Source organism: Hippoglossus stenolepis, chromosome 20, assembly GCF_022539355.2.
Source record: "Hippoglossus stenolepis isolate QCI-W04-F060 chromosome 20, HSTE1.2, whole genome shotgun sequence".
Classification (NCBI taxonomy): Eukaryota; Metazoa; Chordata; class Actinopteri; order Pleuronectiformes; family Pleuronectidae; genus Hippoglossus; species Hippoglossus stenolepis.
In genome coordinates, this window is record NC_061502.1 from 4,672,999 (window position 1) to 4,688,747 (window position 15,749).

Genomic DNA, 15,749 nt, shown 5'->3' on the forward strand with positions numbered 1-15,749 from the left:
AAGGCAAAGTCGATTCTCTATGCTAACAAATCAAGCTCAGTGGCAGCGCATGGTAAAAAACCCACTTATAATACACAATTTAGTTGAGTGTAGACAGGAATTATGAATTAAACTCTACTTGGTCTTGCATGGGCCCTATATTTGACACCATATCCAAGAGGGAGGACAAGATTAAGGAAGGAACAGTAGAGACAGAAGAAAGGAGACACAAGGACAAAAACAGCCAGGCTTTGCCAAGAACAGTGCGCTCCCCCCATGTCCTCCTCTCTTCCTCATCCATTCCCCCTCTCCTCTGGTGAGGGATCACTAGGGGAAATCCAAACACTGCAGGAATGTTATCATTGTATTGCATTAGCAGCATTCCCCAGCTCATTTAATAGACTACAGACCCCTCTGCTGCATAGGGCGCCTGTGTTTGTTTCACTACTCATCTGTGTGTGCGTGTGTGACTGCGTGTGCACGCAATGCACTTAGAAATTCCTGTCTGTCTGTTTACTTGTGTGCAATTGCTCTATCTTGTTTATGCATATTTCTGTGTGTAATTAACCATTTAAAGGAGCAAATTAAGTTGGATTCCAACAAAGGTGAAGATTACAAACTATTAAAGAGGCTAAAGAAGATGAACCTAGACATCACATTTGCATGAACATGGCCGCTGGCTGGCAGCTCGCACCGGTTTCTCACAGCAGATTGTGCAGCTCCTTTTTTGGCAAAAATGTGAAGCCAGAGCTGAGAAAGTTTATCATTGTAATGGTCAGCAATTATCAGGGAAGGGCAAGTTGGCAGTTGTTATTAATATTGTACAAGAGGGTTTGAGAAACACAATGGCAGTGTGAAAGTATCTAAAAAGACTAACAAGTAACAACAAATCTTTACTATCAACATAATTTGTCAAGTTCATTGTGGGCTCACTCATATTTTGGTTTAAATGGCAACACACTCACATGGTGCCTATGTGATTGTGGTGAAGGAGTTTGAAAGTGCAGTGCTTCATTTTCCAATGTAAAAGTAAATCATTCCTCTATCTTCTTCTTTCCTCACTCCTATTCATACTTTCCTTATTCCAACCAAACCCATCATTTTCCTTCTTTTTTATTTGCTTCTCATTTTCCTTCCCTTACATACAAATTTTGCTCTTATTATATGCAGTTAAATGTTTTCTTCATTTTAGATTTCTTCTGTTTTGGTCTACTTCTGTTTTATTTTCTCAGATGGGATGTATTCACACCATCATTTAGATTGCCTATAGATAATGTAATGATTAAGAGCAGAGACATGTCCCACTTGTTCTGTTATTGATTATTCTACAATAAAACTTTTTCAAAGAGGGACAAATGTTTTTATATTGAAATATTGTCTTAATTATCATTTTTTAACTGTTGCTTGAACTGCGTGATTATTGTTAATGGAAGTATTAAAATGTGATCATACTTGAATTATCACAGTTCAGTTCTTGTCATTTTAACCTTTTCCTACATTCAAGGATATGATCTAAAATGTGTTTGGTATTTTCCTATGTGTCTGTTTTTAACATGCTTCACATTCTTTGACTGTCTTTGCTGTCACACAAATGATTAAGACTGTGGGTTTTTTTTAACACTGCAACCTTTTTGTCCTTGGTGCAGGTTGCAGTCGTAAAAGTGAAAAACACTGACAAGGTATTCGCTATGAAGATTCTCAACAAGTGGGAGATGCTGAAGCGAGCTGAGGTGAGTGTCACCCGCTGAGGTCCTCTGATGTGGGCCTGCTTCTGGTTACAGATACTGGGCCAGTGCAGCAGTAAAGAAGAGATATTTAAAGTAAATGGTCACATGGATTGATGATTTATTAAAAGTGTCAAACAAAACTACAGCCCTGGACTATCAACCTTCAAATCAGGCCCTGGTTGATAGATGTTTGCAGAACATGTCAGTGCCTGAGCTGCACAAGCTGTTGATGCATGTTTTTCACATCGACCTCTTCCTGACAGTCTGACATTCCTGTTGGTCCCCCGGGTCTTCAATCTTCATGCCTCACACGTCACGGGCCAAAACTGGTCCCTGCTGTGCGTGTGCAAACGCCTGGAAAAGGGAACAGATGTAGAGACATACTGTAAATGTACTGTAGACGGTGCATACAATGAGCATGTAACTACGCTTGTAGACTGTTAAATGCTTATACATCAAAACCAGTGGGGATATTTTACATATTGACATTCCTTCTCTCCGGGTATAAGATCAGGTTTCATTTTGCATGGGGTGTTTATTTTTGTTCTCAAGTGAGTATTCATTCACAGGAAAATATTCTAAAATTTGGTTTACTCTGAAAACCTGACTTGACCTTGTTCAGCTGATCTGTAATCAGATGTCTCTATCTAGTTCTGGGAATTTTGAACTAGGGGGTTCAAATATTGTTGCCTGAGAAGTTTTCTTTTTTCATTATTTTTTTTATTTGGTCAGCACATTTGGACTGATGGAGCAGTGAGAGGTCAGGGTGCCTTCTGAGACATCACATGTTTTTTTTCTGTTCGTACATGTGATTGATTTTTTACAAAACAACCTCCTTCTCAGCTGTGGAGATCGACTTATTTAAAAAAACTCTGATTTTTAATCGATTTATTGCGAACATAAGGATCCACCAGTGCAAGAATGATCTCTCCTTTTTTTTCTAGGTGCATTCCAGTCTAGTTTTCACGTCACGTCTCATTATTGTGTCAATTCACTTTTGTTAAAGCCTTTTAAGACACCAATTTACTTGACGCGTGACAAAAAAAATCCGGTTTCTGTAGTTAAGAGTTTTGAAAGGTTGTTGCAGAATGCTGACACACCTAGACATCTTACAAGACGAAAACTGTCCTATCAAAGAGCACCAAGCACTAAAAGGTTTTTTTAGGCATCCATGTTGAACTGTCCTTGAGCTAAGACACAGAATCCTTGTGAATTCCAAGTATGCAGTTCTGTAGAAGTTCCTGACCTTTGACCTCCTAATGGACGGGGCCAGATGTGTGACATAGTATATTACACTTGTACACGCAACACAGAGCGTGGGCTCTAGGATTGTGCGACATTGATGAGAAAATAATCCTGTTTTCATTTGTTCTGTTGTAGTTAAATAATATACTGTATGTTACTCAAATAACAACATTAAACCAAATTTAAATGATAAAAGTATTGCCTAGTATCAAAAATAAAGCATCAAAAATAGTCTCTGACAGAAGTTAAAATGTTAGAGGTATAACATAGTTGATAAATATGGATATCTGGCACTTACTCTTTATTCCGACACCTACAAGTGAAGTTTTAATTGCCATTCTCTCATGATGCCAGTGAATGTGTTGTGCAATTCTTTTGCCAATTGTAATTTTTTCTAAATCTTCCTTCAGACGGCGTGTTTCCGGGAGGAGCGTGATGTGTTGGTAAACGGAGACTGCCAGTGGATCACCACCCTGCACTATGCCTTCCAGGATGACAATAATTTGGTAAAATACGTTCTCTTTCTCACGTTTTGATCGATACCCTACCTGACACTGACTAGCACATTCAACTCTGACCACAAAACACAACATGACTTAGCATTGTAGGAAACTATGCAACAGAAGTTGACGCGGCCTAAAAACACTTACATAAATGCCTTTGCAGCGAGGTGACTGGTTCTGAGCCAAACTCTTCTCGACTTCCACTGACTTGGAGTCAAGATTAGTCCTCTCCCTCTAAGTAGACTATGTGCCCTCTCTCTTTGACCCCGAGCCCAAATGCCAGGACTGCTTGTCATTCCATATCCCACATTCTCACAACAAATGCTTTACCATGGACACTCCCCAAGGCTTTTAAAAATATACTCCAGTGCCCCACCAGTCGTCTATTTTTAGGAAAACCCTCAAAAGTAAAGAACCCTTTAGGCACTCGCTGCCTCTGTGCCCCTCTGTAATAATGATACTGTGAGAAAAAAGGGAATGGAGAGATGACAGAGGGAGGGGGAAACAAGAGTGCCATATTTAGACCATTTTGCGTGTGTTTTGTTTCCTACATGAACCAATTAAGACCTAAGTCACCAAACAAAAATGCACTCTAAAACCTAAGCAGTGTTTGAAAACAACCACACAAAACTGGTTTTCTGAAGAGCTGACAGAATTGCTAACATTTACAAAACTTAAATTTCTCAGCCTCTGAAATAAACAAAATAAAAATAACATTTAATGGCTCAAACATTTGGTTTCATTGTAAATCATTGCCCTTTTCAAACTTCCTACTTCTCAAACATGTCTCTCACTGACTGAGTCTTGATCAGCAGGTTAGCAGGTACATTGTACCTCTCTAGGATCATCAGCCATTGTCTAAAAACAATATATTATCATTTCTGATTATTACGTGACATTACTGTGCTGCTACAGTGTTTCTGTCTCACATGTCCTGACTGTTCGTCTGTCTCTTTGTCTCTCTAGTATCTGGTCATGGACTACTATGTGGGTGGTGACCTGTTGACTCTGCTCAGTAAGTTTGAGGACCGACTGCCGGAGGAGATGGCCAAGTTCTACCTGGCGGAGATGGTGCTCGCCATTGACTCAGTTCACCAGCTTCACTACGTCCACAGGTGAGAAGCCGGCAGGGTTTGGGTGCTTATTTGAGGCTACAAATGTGTCAGAGAAATTATTTTCTGACAGAAACAGATTAAGAAATAAGTCTTGTTGATAGATCAGTGTATTTACATTATTACTGCTCTGTTGGCAAGTTCCCAGCTGTGGGGAGCCACTGCAGTTTAATGAAAACAGTGGAGGGTGTGTGTGTGCACAGGTCTGTGTTCATTCATCACCGAAGGTAGAAGGTACCACTGACTAATTACAGTGTATATTAGTTTGTGTTCCTGTGTGTGTTATTATTTCACTCTTGAAACTTGACATCTGAGGTTGTGGGAATGTGTGTTTGTGAAGCAGGTTTTCAGTGTTTTAGAAAATAACAGTTGTACTCTTGTGTAATGTTTGTGTAGCTGTCATGTCTGCTGTTATTGCTCATTTCACCTACACGACCTCGATTCCAGTTACAGACACGTCAGTTGCTTTTTTCTTATTTCTCTGACTTTAAAAACAAACTAACCACCAAAAGAGCCGTCGCAGGCCACAACTCTTCAAACCTTTTTTCTTCTCTGACGTTGAAGCTTAAATCATTTTTCAGCCAATAGAAAATGCTCTTGGGAGCAGGAAACAAGGCTGTACCAGACAGGAAGAGGACATATCGGCCTGTTGACATAAATACAGTCTTGCTTTCAGCAGAGGCTTATCACAGAAACTTTGCACGAGAAGCAAGGGAAGTATGGCCAAATGAGGAAAGATGAGAGGTGTGCAGAAAGTAAGGGAGGGTCAGAGAAAGATAAAGGACAGAAGGGAGTAGATTGGTGGGATAACATCGATGGGTGTGTCTGTCGTGGGTCTGGTCTCTGGAAAGTGAGACAGAAAGAGAGGACGACAGTGATGGAGAGATGTATGTATAAATGTATAAGTAAAGAAAGGGAATGAATGAGAAGAGAGTGGGGAGCCACTAATTGCATGGTGTTATCTGGAGGCCGTGGGTGGGGGTTGGCAGCCGAGACGGAGAAGTGGATGGAAGGAAAAAAGGACAGGGAGGAGGGGACGGCACCGTTTCTCTTTAAGTCCCCTCGTGGATGCTTTGGGACAGTAATGATGGGGTATGGTGCGTGGGTGGGGGTGTGGTGCTTCTACCTCCCCCCAATGTACCAACCCCCCAACTCCTCCTTTGCTCTCACTTACTTGTGGGAGATTTGTGCGCTCGCTTTGTAGAGGGTGGAGACGGCCAGGTCCCCTGAGGAGGGTGTGTCCTGCTGACTCGTACTGTCTGAGTGTGTGTATGTGTGTGTGAGTTTGGGTGTACGTGATTGAGGGTGTGTGTTTATCTTCGTGATGATGATGTGTGTGTGTGTTTAGTGTGTTTCCTAATCTTATGACTGAGTCAAAGGACAATGAGTTAACCCTATAATTCAAGCTCTTTAATGTCCATTAAACACAAAAAACATCCATCCCATCCAACCAGCCCACTCTGATGGTTCACTTTCAAACACAAATAATTAGGCCCCTATTAGTGAATATTAATGGACAGGTTGTGGCTGTACTGCAGGACAATAGTTGCCCAATTTTCCCCTGGGACATTCTTCGGTGGCCGGTGTTTGCCAGTTTTTCCTGGGAAAAATATTTAAGGTCCCACTTTCATGCGACTAAATGTCAGGTCCTTATCCAGACGGCAAAAAGTGATATTTGATTCCAGTCCATGAAAAGCCACATTGACCAAAATACAAGACAAAGGTGTTTATAAGACCACCCATGCTTTTCCAACACCATTTTTAGAAAATCACTTTTTTTTCAGAAAAGACACATTTTGATAATAGCGCAGATTAAAAATAATAATAAAAATAATAATTTATATAGCACTTCTCAAAAAATAGTTGTAAAGTGCTTCACAAATAAAAACACAAGTAAAATATACTAAAAATCAAATTTGGTACAGATATTCACTTGGACTTAAGGATGAACAGATTTGGTTTTGGTAGCCAACGGTCAAGGGCACGATGGCCTCACAGAGTATGTTTATGTTTTTTCCCTTGTTTCGCTTCTTTTAATCATCATCATTCTCATGCCCTCAATTAGGGGAGCGTTCAGAATAAAATTTTTTAGTATTTTTCTGACTGTCTTTTTCAACTGTTCAGCATTCCTCTGTGATGCCTTAATTCCTGGCAGTTTGACAGATCATGTGTCCCTGGTGTGTTCCTCGTCTAGAAAAGACTGGGGACTTTTATTTAGTCATTAAAAATGTATTTATTTGTGGCAGCAAAGCACGTTAGAATAGCCATGGGAAACTTCTGTGGTTAAACTGGGCTAGTTACACACTATTGGTGCTGACTAACTCTAACCGACTCGGCATGAGCAGATGTGAAGGAAATCACTGGCATAGCAACATTAAAAGCTGCCAACAAGAAGTATCAGCTCCTTAAATAGTACAAATAAAATGGATAACAATATGTAAAATAATAAAATAGAATGGTTGTTTATTTCACTGTTTATGTTGTGTGTCTGTGTATGGAGTAAAAGTTGTACTGGAAATGTGGAAAACTTATTGATTTCAAACATTGCCTTATACATGCATATTTATAGATATTTATCAGCATAAACAGCATTATACAATTTCTCATTTTACCCTGACAACTACCATGATATCAATCACCTCCTCACTCATTTCGCCATTCTAACGTTTGTGCTACAATCCTAATTACCCTGTGATCGTAATTATGGCGTTGTAGTGCACCCGGTGTGTGCTTTTCCTTTTTTTGTGGAGAAGCTGACCTTGGCACATTGTCGGCTCAATTTAAAAACAGTATCTGCATCTCTGTTGAAGCTGATGAAGTTGAAAAGAGCCCAGATGAAAGAAATGATGAGCAAAGAGCGCTGAGGTCAACCTTCTGTCCCCTTCAGCTGAGTCCCTTGAGAGGCTAAGTGTGCTGGAGTCAGACTCACAGGGGAGACTGTGTGTGTGTGTATGGTTGAGTGTGTTCATTTATTCAGTGGTCAGTGATCTGCGTGGCCTCCCAGGGGGGCCTGACAAACGTTTCAATAGGCCAACTCAGCATGGCTTTGTGCTGCCTAGCACCGATCTGTCTGCCGTGTGTGTGTGTGTGTGTGTGTGTGTGTGTGTGTGTGTGTGTGTGTGTGTGTGTGTGTGTGTGTGTGTGTGTGTGTGTGTGTGTGTGTGTGTGTGTGGTGTGTGTGTGTGTGTGTGTGTGTCTGAGAGACACTTTTTGAGATTGGGGGAGTCCGATAGTGAGTGGAGAGGGGGGGTTGGGACAGAAGTGTGTGGATAGCAAGTGGAGGAGATTTGTTGTGACCATAAAGAGAGGAAGACAGATAAGAACGTACAAATACAATATGATGTTATGTGAAGGTGTGGCAGTTAGCATCTGAGTGGGGTCTATCTACTGTAGAGTTGTGTGCGCGTGTGTGCGTGCGCAGTGATGTGTGTCTTCCTATTGACTGCAGCCATTGTGTGTTTTATTGATCTGGACCATGTGTCTCTTCATAGCCCAGTGATCTAAGCTACAACGAGACTCTCTCACACACATATATATATATACAGCGATGTACACACACTCAAACCATTATTTATCACAGAGCTTCATGCACATGTCTGACTTCTTGGATGTTAGAGGTATCCTTCAGTTTGACTCCAGAGGACCCTTTTCGGTGTTGGTGTGTGTGTGAGAGACATTATTAAGTGATGCCAGAAGTTGCACAGGCAGCAGTTCTTTCAACCATTAGTTAGCAAACACTGCTAGAACCGTGTGTGTGTGTGTGTGTGTGTGTGTGTGTGTGTGTGTGTGTGTGTGTGTGTGTGTGTGTGTGTGTGTGTGTGTGTGTGTGTGTGTGTGTGTGTGTGTGTGTGTGTGTGTGTGTGTGTGTGTGTGTGGGAGGTGGCGTCCAGATGGCCCTCACAGATGGATGCTGTGGTCTTAAAAGAGATTACCTCCCTCTATTCTAGTCTCTGTGTTGCTCCTTAAGACCACAGGAGCCCTGTGACACAGTAGCCCAGTTAGCTACACTAACTAGCCTAGCATTAGCGTAGCATTGCGACCTTTCTTTGTGTGTTGATGCATGGAAGGCTAAATGTCTAACCCTTAGTTTCCTGTGGTGCTAGCTGGCAGCTTTTGTGTGGCTGACCATCCGTAGGCTTGTCATTTTGACTTTTGGGATCTGAGAGAGAAGATGTTAGTAACAGAGAAAGGTGCTAGAGTCTGTTGTTGATGGGGAAAAGAGGGGACTGGGCATGCAAGGGCTTAGTATTAAAGGACTAACCAGTAGCAGCAGCCCACTCCCTTACTCTCCATCATGCTGTTCGTCTGCCACTCACATGTATGTCAAGGCAAGGGTCAACTTGCGTTGTCTGCTCTTTGGCAGACCAGACGTCTTCAGAGCAGATTAAGGCCTTCAAGCAACCGAGGCACCTGTATGTGAACATGCACACACACATACACATACAGATACACGTGCTGCCTCTAAAGTGTTATGGTCGTCACTCATGATTTGTGAGGTCAACACATTCTGTCAATGTGATTCAGATTCTTTGTGAACAGGCCGTGTGCCTGTCAGGGTAATAGATTGCTGTGAAAGTTGAACGTATATATCTTATTAGATGGATTTTTATTTATTCAAGCACATGCCTTATTACCTGTTTAAAGCATGGTCTCCATGAAGTGATTCGAAAATCAAGTTTAGGATGCTAGCTAGCCAAAAAACATTTTTGGGAGTTGATGCAGATATAAGAGAGTAAAAAATTACAGATACCGATGTATCGGCTTATATGTGTAATAACAAACAAATGGCAGTGATTACCAAGATATCATTATGACAGATAAATGTTATTGAGGCTTGATATTTTACATTTAAACTTATAATATAAATAAAAAGAAAACACAAATACAACCAAATATATAGAATGTGAATTATGTAGATACTTTATTTTACGTAAAATATAAACATAAATGCAGATCTTTCCTGCATTGTTTATTCTGTAAAATCAAAGTTTTCATACCGGTGCATATCGGCAAACATAAACGCCAATACCTGTGTCTGTGAAAAGCTCATATTGGCCAATTTTCGTGCTGGCCATTACTATTAAGATTTGCCATTTAAGCCGAATGCTGTTAAACAGGGCAAACATCTCCTCTAAAAAGGTGAAGAAGATTCCAGAGGTGCTATTTATAACATTCTACAGTTACAAGCCAACAGCCACAAATTTTTTTCCCACCCCAACTTTTGGTCCTAATGCTCAAGCCTGACTTCATGTCTAGGTTTTGAGTTGTTAGAGTTAAGGTGAAGGTTCCAGCAGAGCGGTGTATGGTCCAAGGGAAATGTCCTTTTAGAGACATTAAAATTGTATCTGAGGAATCTCAATCCCCTCATCTCTAAGTTTTATGCTCTGACCTTGAGTCTACGTCCCATCAGTTGTTTATGTGTTCGTGTCTGCCAAGTCCATGTAACCCCACATTGGTTGCGTGAATGTATGCACTTGGGTACAGTATGTGGTTTCGATCTAGAAGGCTATATGCAGTTTGGAAAGTGATGTCCAATCTGGAACTCATCAGTGAGCAGTCAAGCTCTTTAAAAATACTTCTAAGTAACCCACGACGCAAAAAGATTGGGTGAAAGTGAGTGTCAGTTTATGCACAGTTGAAATAAAGTGACACTTTTTTGGAGCCCGACTTTTATGTGTCTGCACGCGTCACATGTGCAGTTGTTACTTCAATCCATGGTTTTATAGGTTGGTGATTTGGTGGTGTCTCTGAAGCACAGAGATACTCAGCCCACCCTCGCTCAAGCCCCATGAGATAGGACTATTAACACTTCGGCAAAATGACAGGGGCTTCACATCTGGCTTTGAACAAATCTCTTGCTGAAGACACAAACATCAAAAGCAGCTACAAACCCAACTTATGTCAGTACTCTAAATGTCTCAGGCCTGGGAAGTAGTCTCATGTCTTTATTAAGTAGTTTAGAGTGGATTTAAGAAAAATGTTATGAGGAATGTGGGAATTTCTTGAGCGTTACCAGAAAGACTTGAAAAATATAGATTGTTTTGCCAGGCAACAATATTACCTTGGTTATTGTCTGTTAGGAGACACTGGATTTTATTGAGTGTAACTTGAGAACCTATTTTTAATATGTTGACCTTAGAAGGCCATGTCTCTGTTTTTATGTCCTTGTTGTTTTATTCTATAAACCTTTCATATTGTCAACGAGAGATGTTCCGATACCCAAACCGACATCGGAAATGCCTCTGATACTGCTGAAAAGGCAGAGTTTGGCATCGGCGAGTACCCGGATCTCTTTACCGATCCGATACCACATCTTTTAACTATATTAGCTTCACCTACATAAAAGTACAAGTTTCTTTTCCTGGAGGCCACTTTTTCTTTGCTGCTTCAAAACAGCAGTTGCGCTGCACTCTATGGCAAATACTGTTTATAGAGCGTCAAAGAAGACGTAGAAGTGATTTCCAGCAATTTGGTGATATTTCATGTCAAACTTGGTATCCGAACATCTTTACAGTCATCCTCACAACTGAGTATTAGTTGGTTTGTTTGTGCATGAGTTAGGGTTAGCGAGCGAGGGGGTGTGCTCTTGTGTTGGACATCAGATTTATTATTTTAAGCAGAGCCTTGCTCATATCACTGGACAGAAATAGCACCAGCTCAGTTCTGTAACCTGTTACATCAGCAACTGTTTAGCTGACTTATGATTTACACATCATCCCCTTAACCAGTGTGTGTGGGAGTTGCTGCATTACGTAGGTGTGTGTGTGTGTGTGTGTGTGTGTGTGTGTGTGTGTGTGTGTGTGTGTGTGTGTGTGTGTGTGTGTGTGTGTGTGTGTGTGTGTGTGTGTGTGTGTGTGTGTGTGTGTGTGTTTTAACACCACTACAGAGTGTTTTTTTTTTATGTGCCCTCTATAGCATGTGTATTGAGGCATATCGTGGTTCAATGTGTTGATACGAGGGCACAGACACAGGGCTCGACAGGGTCTGCCCTAAGGGGAAATCACTGGAATGGTCAGACAAGGACAAAGACTATATTGAGCCATGATGGTGGGATACAGTGATGTATCTGTCATATTCAGGCCAACAATCACCAGGGTTATTTAGTATGTTTTTACAATTATTAATAAAGTGGATTCCAACTAAATATAAACACAGATCAATAAATATTAACACCGACAGGAAAAGGTCACAGATGAAACAAAGGGACTTAACTGTTACTGGAATTACTGCAGAAGAGGCTGGATTAGACCAGACCTGGCAATAGGGCCAGACCTGGCATCTACACAAGCACACTGCCATGTAAGACAATAGCACCAGCAGCCAAACATAAACCACCTGTCGGCGACCACCTGTTTGACGTGCTGGAAGATGTCCTCTACATTATCCTAATAGTTTGTAGAGACTTAGAAATTAAAGGAGCATCCTACAGGAATTAGGCAATTGTTTCACAAAGTTGGGAATGTGAATGAATATTCCCTATAGCTTCAACAATTGGTTAATTAGATTTTTTACTATATATTTATTATATGAATTTACCTATTTTACAGAAGATGACAATCATTAAACCATCATGTTAACAATCACAACAATTATTGTATTTGGTTTATCGATTACTATTTGGTTTTGTCTGATATTTAACCCAGTATATTTCGGTATTGAACTGTGAGTTAGGCAAACAAGACATTGAAGCTGTTTTTAGACACGAACTCCAGAAAAATGTGTGGACAATGGGTTCTCGAGTTTCAGTTATGAAAAATGCAGCAAGAGATTCTCCGCTCAGACACACAAACGTTTACAAGAACATGAAAATGTTGTTTCAGGTGAGCAGTGGTGCAGGAGGCAAGACATAACATCTTCACTCTGCTGCAGATATCAAGTGTTTTTGTTTACCTGCATCAACACCACTGTTGGCCCTTATCAACAAAAGCTCTTCAATCCCGTGGTCTTTCCAAGTTGACATTTTTGTCTGCGTTTTCTTTTTGAGTTTTTGTTGTTTTGTGTCTTAAAAAAGTTATCAACCTGCCCAATCGCTCACGGTGAATCCTCTGGATAATCTCCTGCTGTATTCACACATGGGCTCATTCAGACATCACCCTGGGCTTAAGGGCAGTGTGCTCAGTATTTTGAATCTGTGTGACATTTAACAAACCAAACCAACAGTTAATGAGGAAAATAACTCTTTGGTTGAAGCCCTCGTGGCCACCAAATCCTGCTCCATTTGTGCATGGTTAATAAATCTTCAAGCCAATCTAATGTCCCTGTTCCACTTTGAAAAAACCTTGTTAACTGGTTATGTAGTGGAAATAGCTGAATACTGGGATTTTCCAGCGGGTTGTTGCTGGTAATAGGCAAACTTCTGGTAACTGGAAACAAGCCACGGTCTGTATCTAATATTACAAACATATCGTCAGCAGTAGTAATGCAGAACAGATTCAGGTTCACAAGAAAGTCTACTGTGGCCACCGTGACCACATCTGTAAAGGAATGTGTTGTCAGTAACCCCCCCTCCGCCCACCTCCCACCCGGGCCGTCTCTGTTCACAAACAAATATTGTAGGAAAAGGGAACAAGGGAGTGTGTCGGTTTAGGACAGGGTTTTTCTTTTTTCCCTTTTTTGGGGAGTGGGAGTGTGTTTTTGCACTGCATATTTCCTCAAAGAGGGGGCATGTTTGTGTGTGCTTTGAATCTGTCCCACACATGAACACACACGCACACACACACACCCATTCTGTATCGCTAATTCCAATAACACAGCTCTCTAGCTATTTCCAGTATTCATTCTTTCTTTTGGTCAATTTAAATTTGCTACTGATAAATTGATCGGGGGAAATTACATTTATTTGAATCACAAATATATCTCGGTTATTATTCATCAGCTTCCACAGGTTATGTAATTCAGTTTGATGATAATTGATGGTGAATTGCATGGTAATATGAGATCAGGCTTGTGCGTGTGTGTTTTGGATGTCCTTATAGTGTTGTTATGTTTGGAAGAGTGTCTTGTTTTCTTCATTTTCCACGTTCTTTTCTGAGGAATCCCTTGGTCAATTTGTTTCTTTCTTTCTCTCTTGTCTTTCTGTCGACTTTCAGGGACATTAAGCCAGACAACATTCTTCTGGATATGAATGGCCACATCCGCCTGGCAGACTTCGGCTCCTGCCTCAAACTCATGGAGGACGGGACGGTAGGTTTTTACCACACTGCTGCTGATGCCTCCTCCTCTGGTCCAAAGCAAACATACCAGAGCTTTACTGACCTCCTCGTCAACCCCCAGGGGTCTCTCAGGAGGAGTGTGTGTGGTTCAGCTGCTTGGCTGTGCCTGCAGTTTATGATTCAGACAACTCTCCCCCCAAAAAAACCCTTCCTCTCAAGGTTTATATAAAAGATCAATTGAAAGGATGAAGTAGATTATCACAGAAGTGCCTGGTTTTCTTCCCCCAGTTCTGATACAGTGATGAGGTTATATGACCATTTAAAGAAATAAGTTTGGTGGTTGTTGTGCTCTCCTTGGTTCTGTGTTATAGACTGCAATGTCTGGATTAAAGCTTTGTGTGCCGAGAACAGTGAATCACATTTGTGTATCATCTGCAATTAAGCAACTTCCTGAATAATGGGGAAGTTATTGGTTAATAATGGACATATGATGGATCCAACTGTGACATCTGCTTTTTGTCTTCCACTTTGGCACTTTTCTGAAAATTCATAACATTCATTGCATTTAGAAATTTACAGCTTTGATATTTATGTATGACTCTGCATCAAATTTTCCTTCTCCCCCCCCAAAAAAGTTACAATTAAATAATGAATTCATCCTGTACTGGGGGTCTGAAAGTCCATTATGCTCTTTGTTTGGTTGTTTGCTGTTGCTGGACTGGTGGTATTTATGTTGCATGTTTCCAAGACTTCAGCTTGTAACTCTTCATCATCACTGTAGCATGGAGACTGAACTTTAAATGTCTAGTCTGTGCTTGCTTGTGTGTGAGATCTTTTTTCATTTGCGACATTCTTGGGATCAGTCATTGACTTTAGTGTTGTCCCTCCACTAGGTCCAGTCCTCCGTGGCGGTGGGGACTCCAGACTACATCTCCCCAGAAATCCTCCAGGCCATGGAGGACGGGAAAGGCAAGTACGGTCCTGAGTGCGACTGGTGGTCCCTGGGCGTCTGCATGTATGAAATGTTGTACGGCGAGACCCCTTTCTATGCAGAGTCCCTGGTGGAAACCTACGGGAAGATCATGAACCACAAGGTGAATGCTCGAGCAGAATACTTCACTCGATTGAAACAATGTTTTTCTTTAAGTGAAATGTCTCATCTTCAATTTGTTTATTCGTGCAGGAGCGATTTCAGTTCCCACAGCAGATATCAGATGTGTCAGAGGACGCAAAGGATCTGGTTCGCAGGCTCATTTGCAGTCGAGAGCACCGATTGGGTCAGAATGGCATTGAGGACTTCAAGCATCACCCCTTCTTCACTGGTACATTTTTAGAACACTTTGTCATTACTCTATCAGTCACAGGGGAGCTCAGCTGTGGAATAATATTGATCTTTCAATAATATTTTATTGAAAAAAACATCTTGGTTTCTCCCAAATTTATAATTTAAAGCCCCTACAAGGAATTTAAAAACGTTTTTTAATCAGTCTTATTTTAATATTGCTGCCTCTTTATGACTTACAACAGCAAATGAGATAATCAGGGAGAAAATTCAGATTCAGATTCCCTGCGAAGTCAGAGCAACGATTTAAGACAGTCAGGCTGGGAAAGCCTATGTTTAGGTGAAAGGAGAGGAAACAGAAGTGGGGAAAGCGAGCGTGGCTACTAACTAAAAGCTAGGCTAAAGGCTAACCCGTACAGACCAATGCTCCAGAGTCTGTTCCTAACCATCTCAATGTCTCTTACAAACAAGATGGATGAGATCAGAATGAGAATTATGATACATTACCTCATCACTCTGCATCCTGCAAACAGCTGTGTGTTATGGTGTGGTTTGATATTCCAGCCGACTTTAAGCCCCTGTACATTGAGTGACTTGGTATTGTCTCAGCTGGGATGTTCCGTTTGACAACAATAAGAGGAGGGAGGAGTATGGATTTCTCGTACCTGCGTAAATTTATTTAATACTCAATGGTTATGTTAAACCAGTTCTAATATTGTTTGAAGATTGTATTTACTGATAAACGTTTT

General features: G+C 41.1%; 1 protein-coding gene across 10 annotated transcripts in view; it reads left to right on the top strand.

The window, feature by feature from the left end:
* Nucleotides 1-15,749, top strand: part of cdc42bpab (CDC42 binding protein kinase alpha (DMPK-like) b) — a 77,104-nt gene that overhangs the window by 34,339 nt on the left and 27,016 nt on the right. For all 10 annotated transcript variants that reach the window (XM_035144595.2, XM_047338139.1, XM_047338141.1 and 7 more), the window contains exons 3-8: nucleotides 1,626-1,709; nucleotides 3,362-3,457; nucleotides 4,421-4,569; nucleotides 13,656-13,749; nucleotides 14,612-14,812; nucleotides 14,902-15,040. In XM_035144595.2, the coding sequence (XP_035000486.2) occupies nucleotides 1,626-1,709; nucleotides 3,362-3,457; nucleotides 4,421-4,569; nucleotides 13,656-13,749; nucleotides 14,612-14,812; nucleotides 14,902-15,040 (763 nt within the window). The remainder of the gene's footprint in view (nucleotides 1-1,625; nucleotides 1,710-3,361; nucleotides 3,458-4,420; nucleotides 4,570-13,655; nucleotides 13,750-14,611; nucleotides 14,813-14,901; nucleotides 15,041-15,749) is intronic.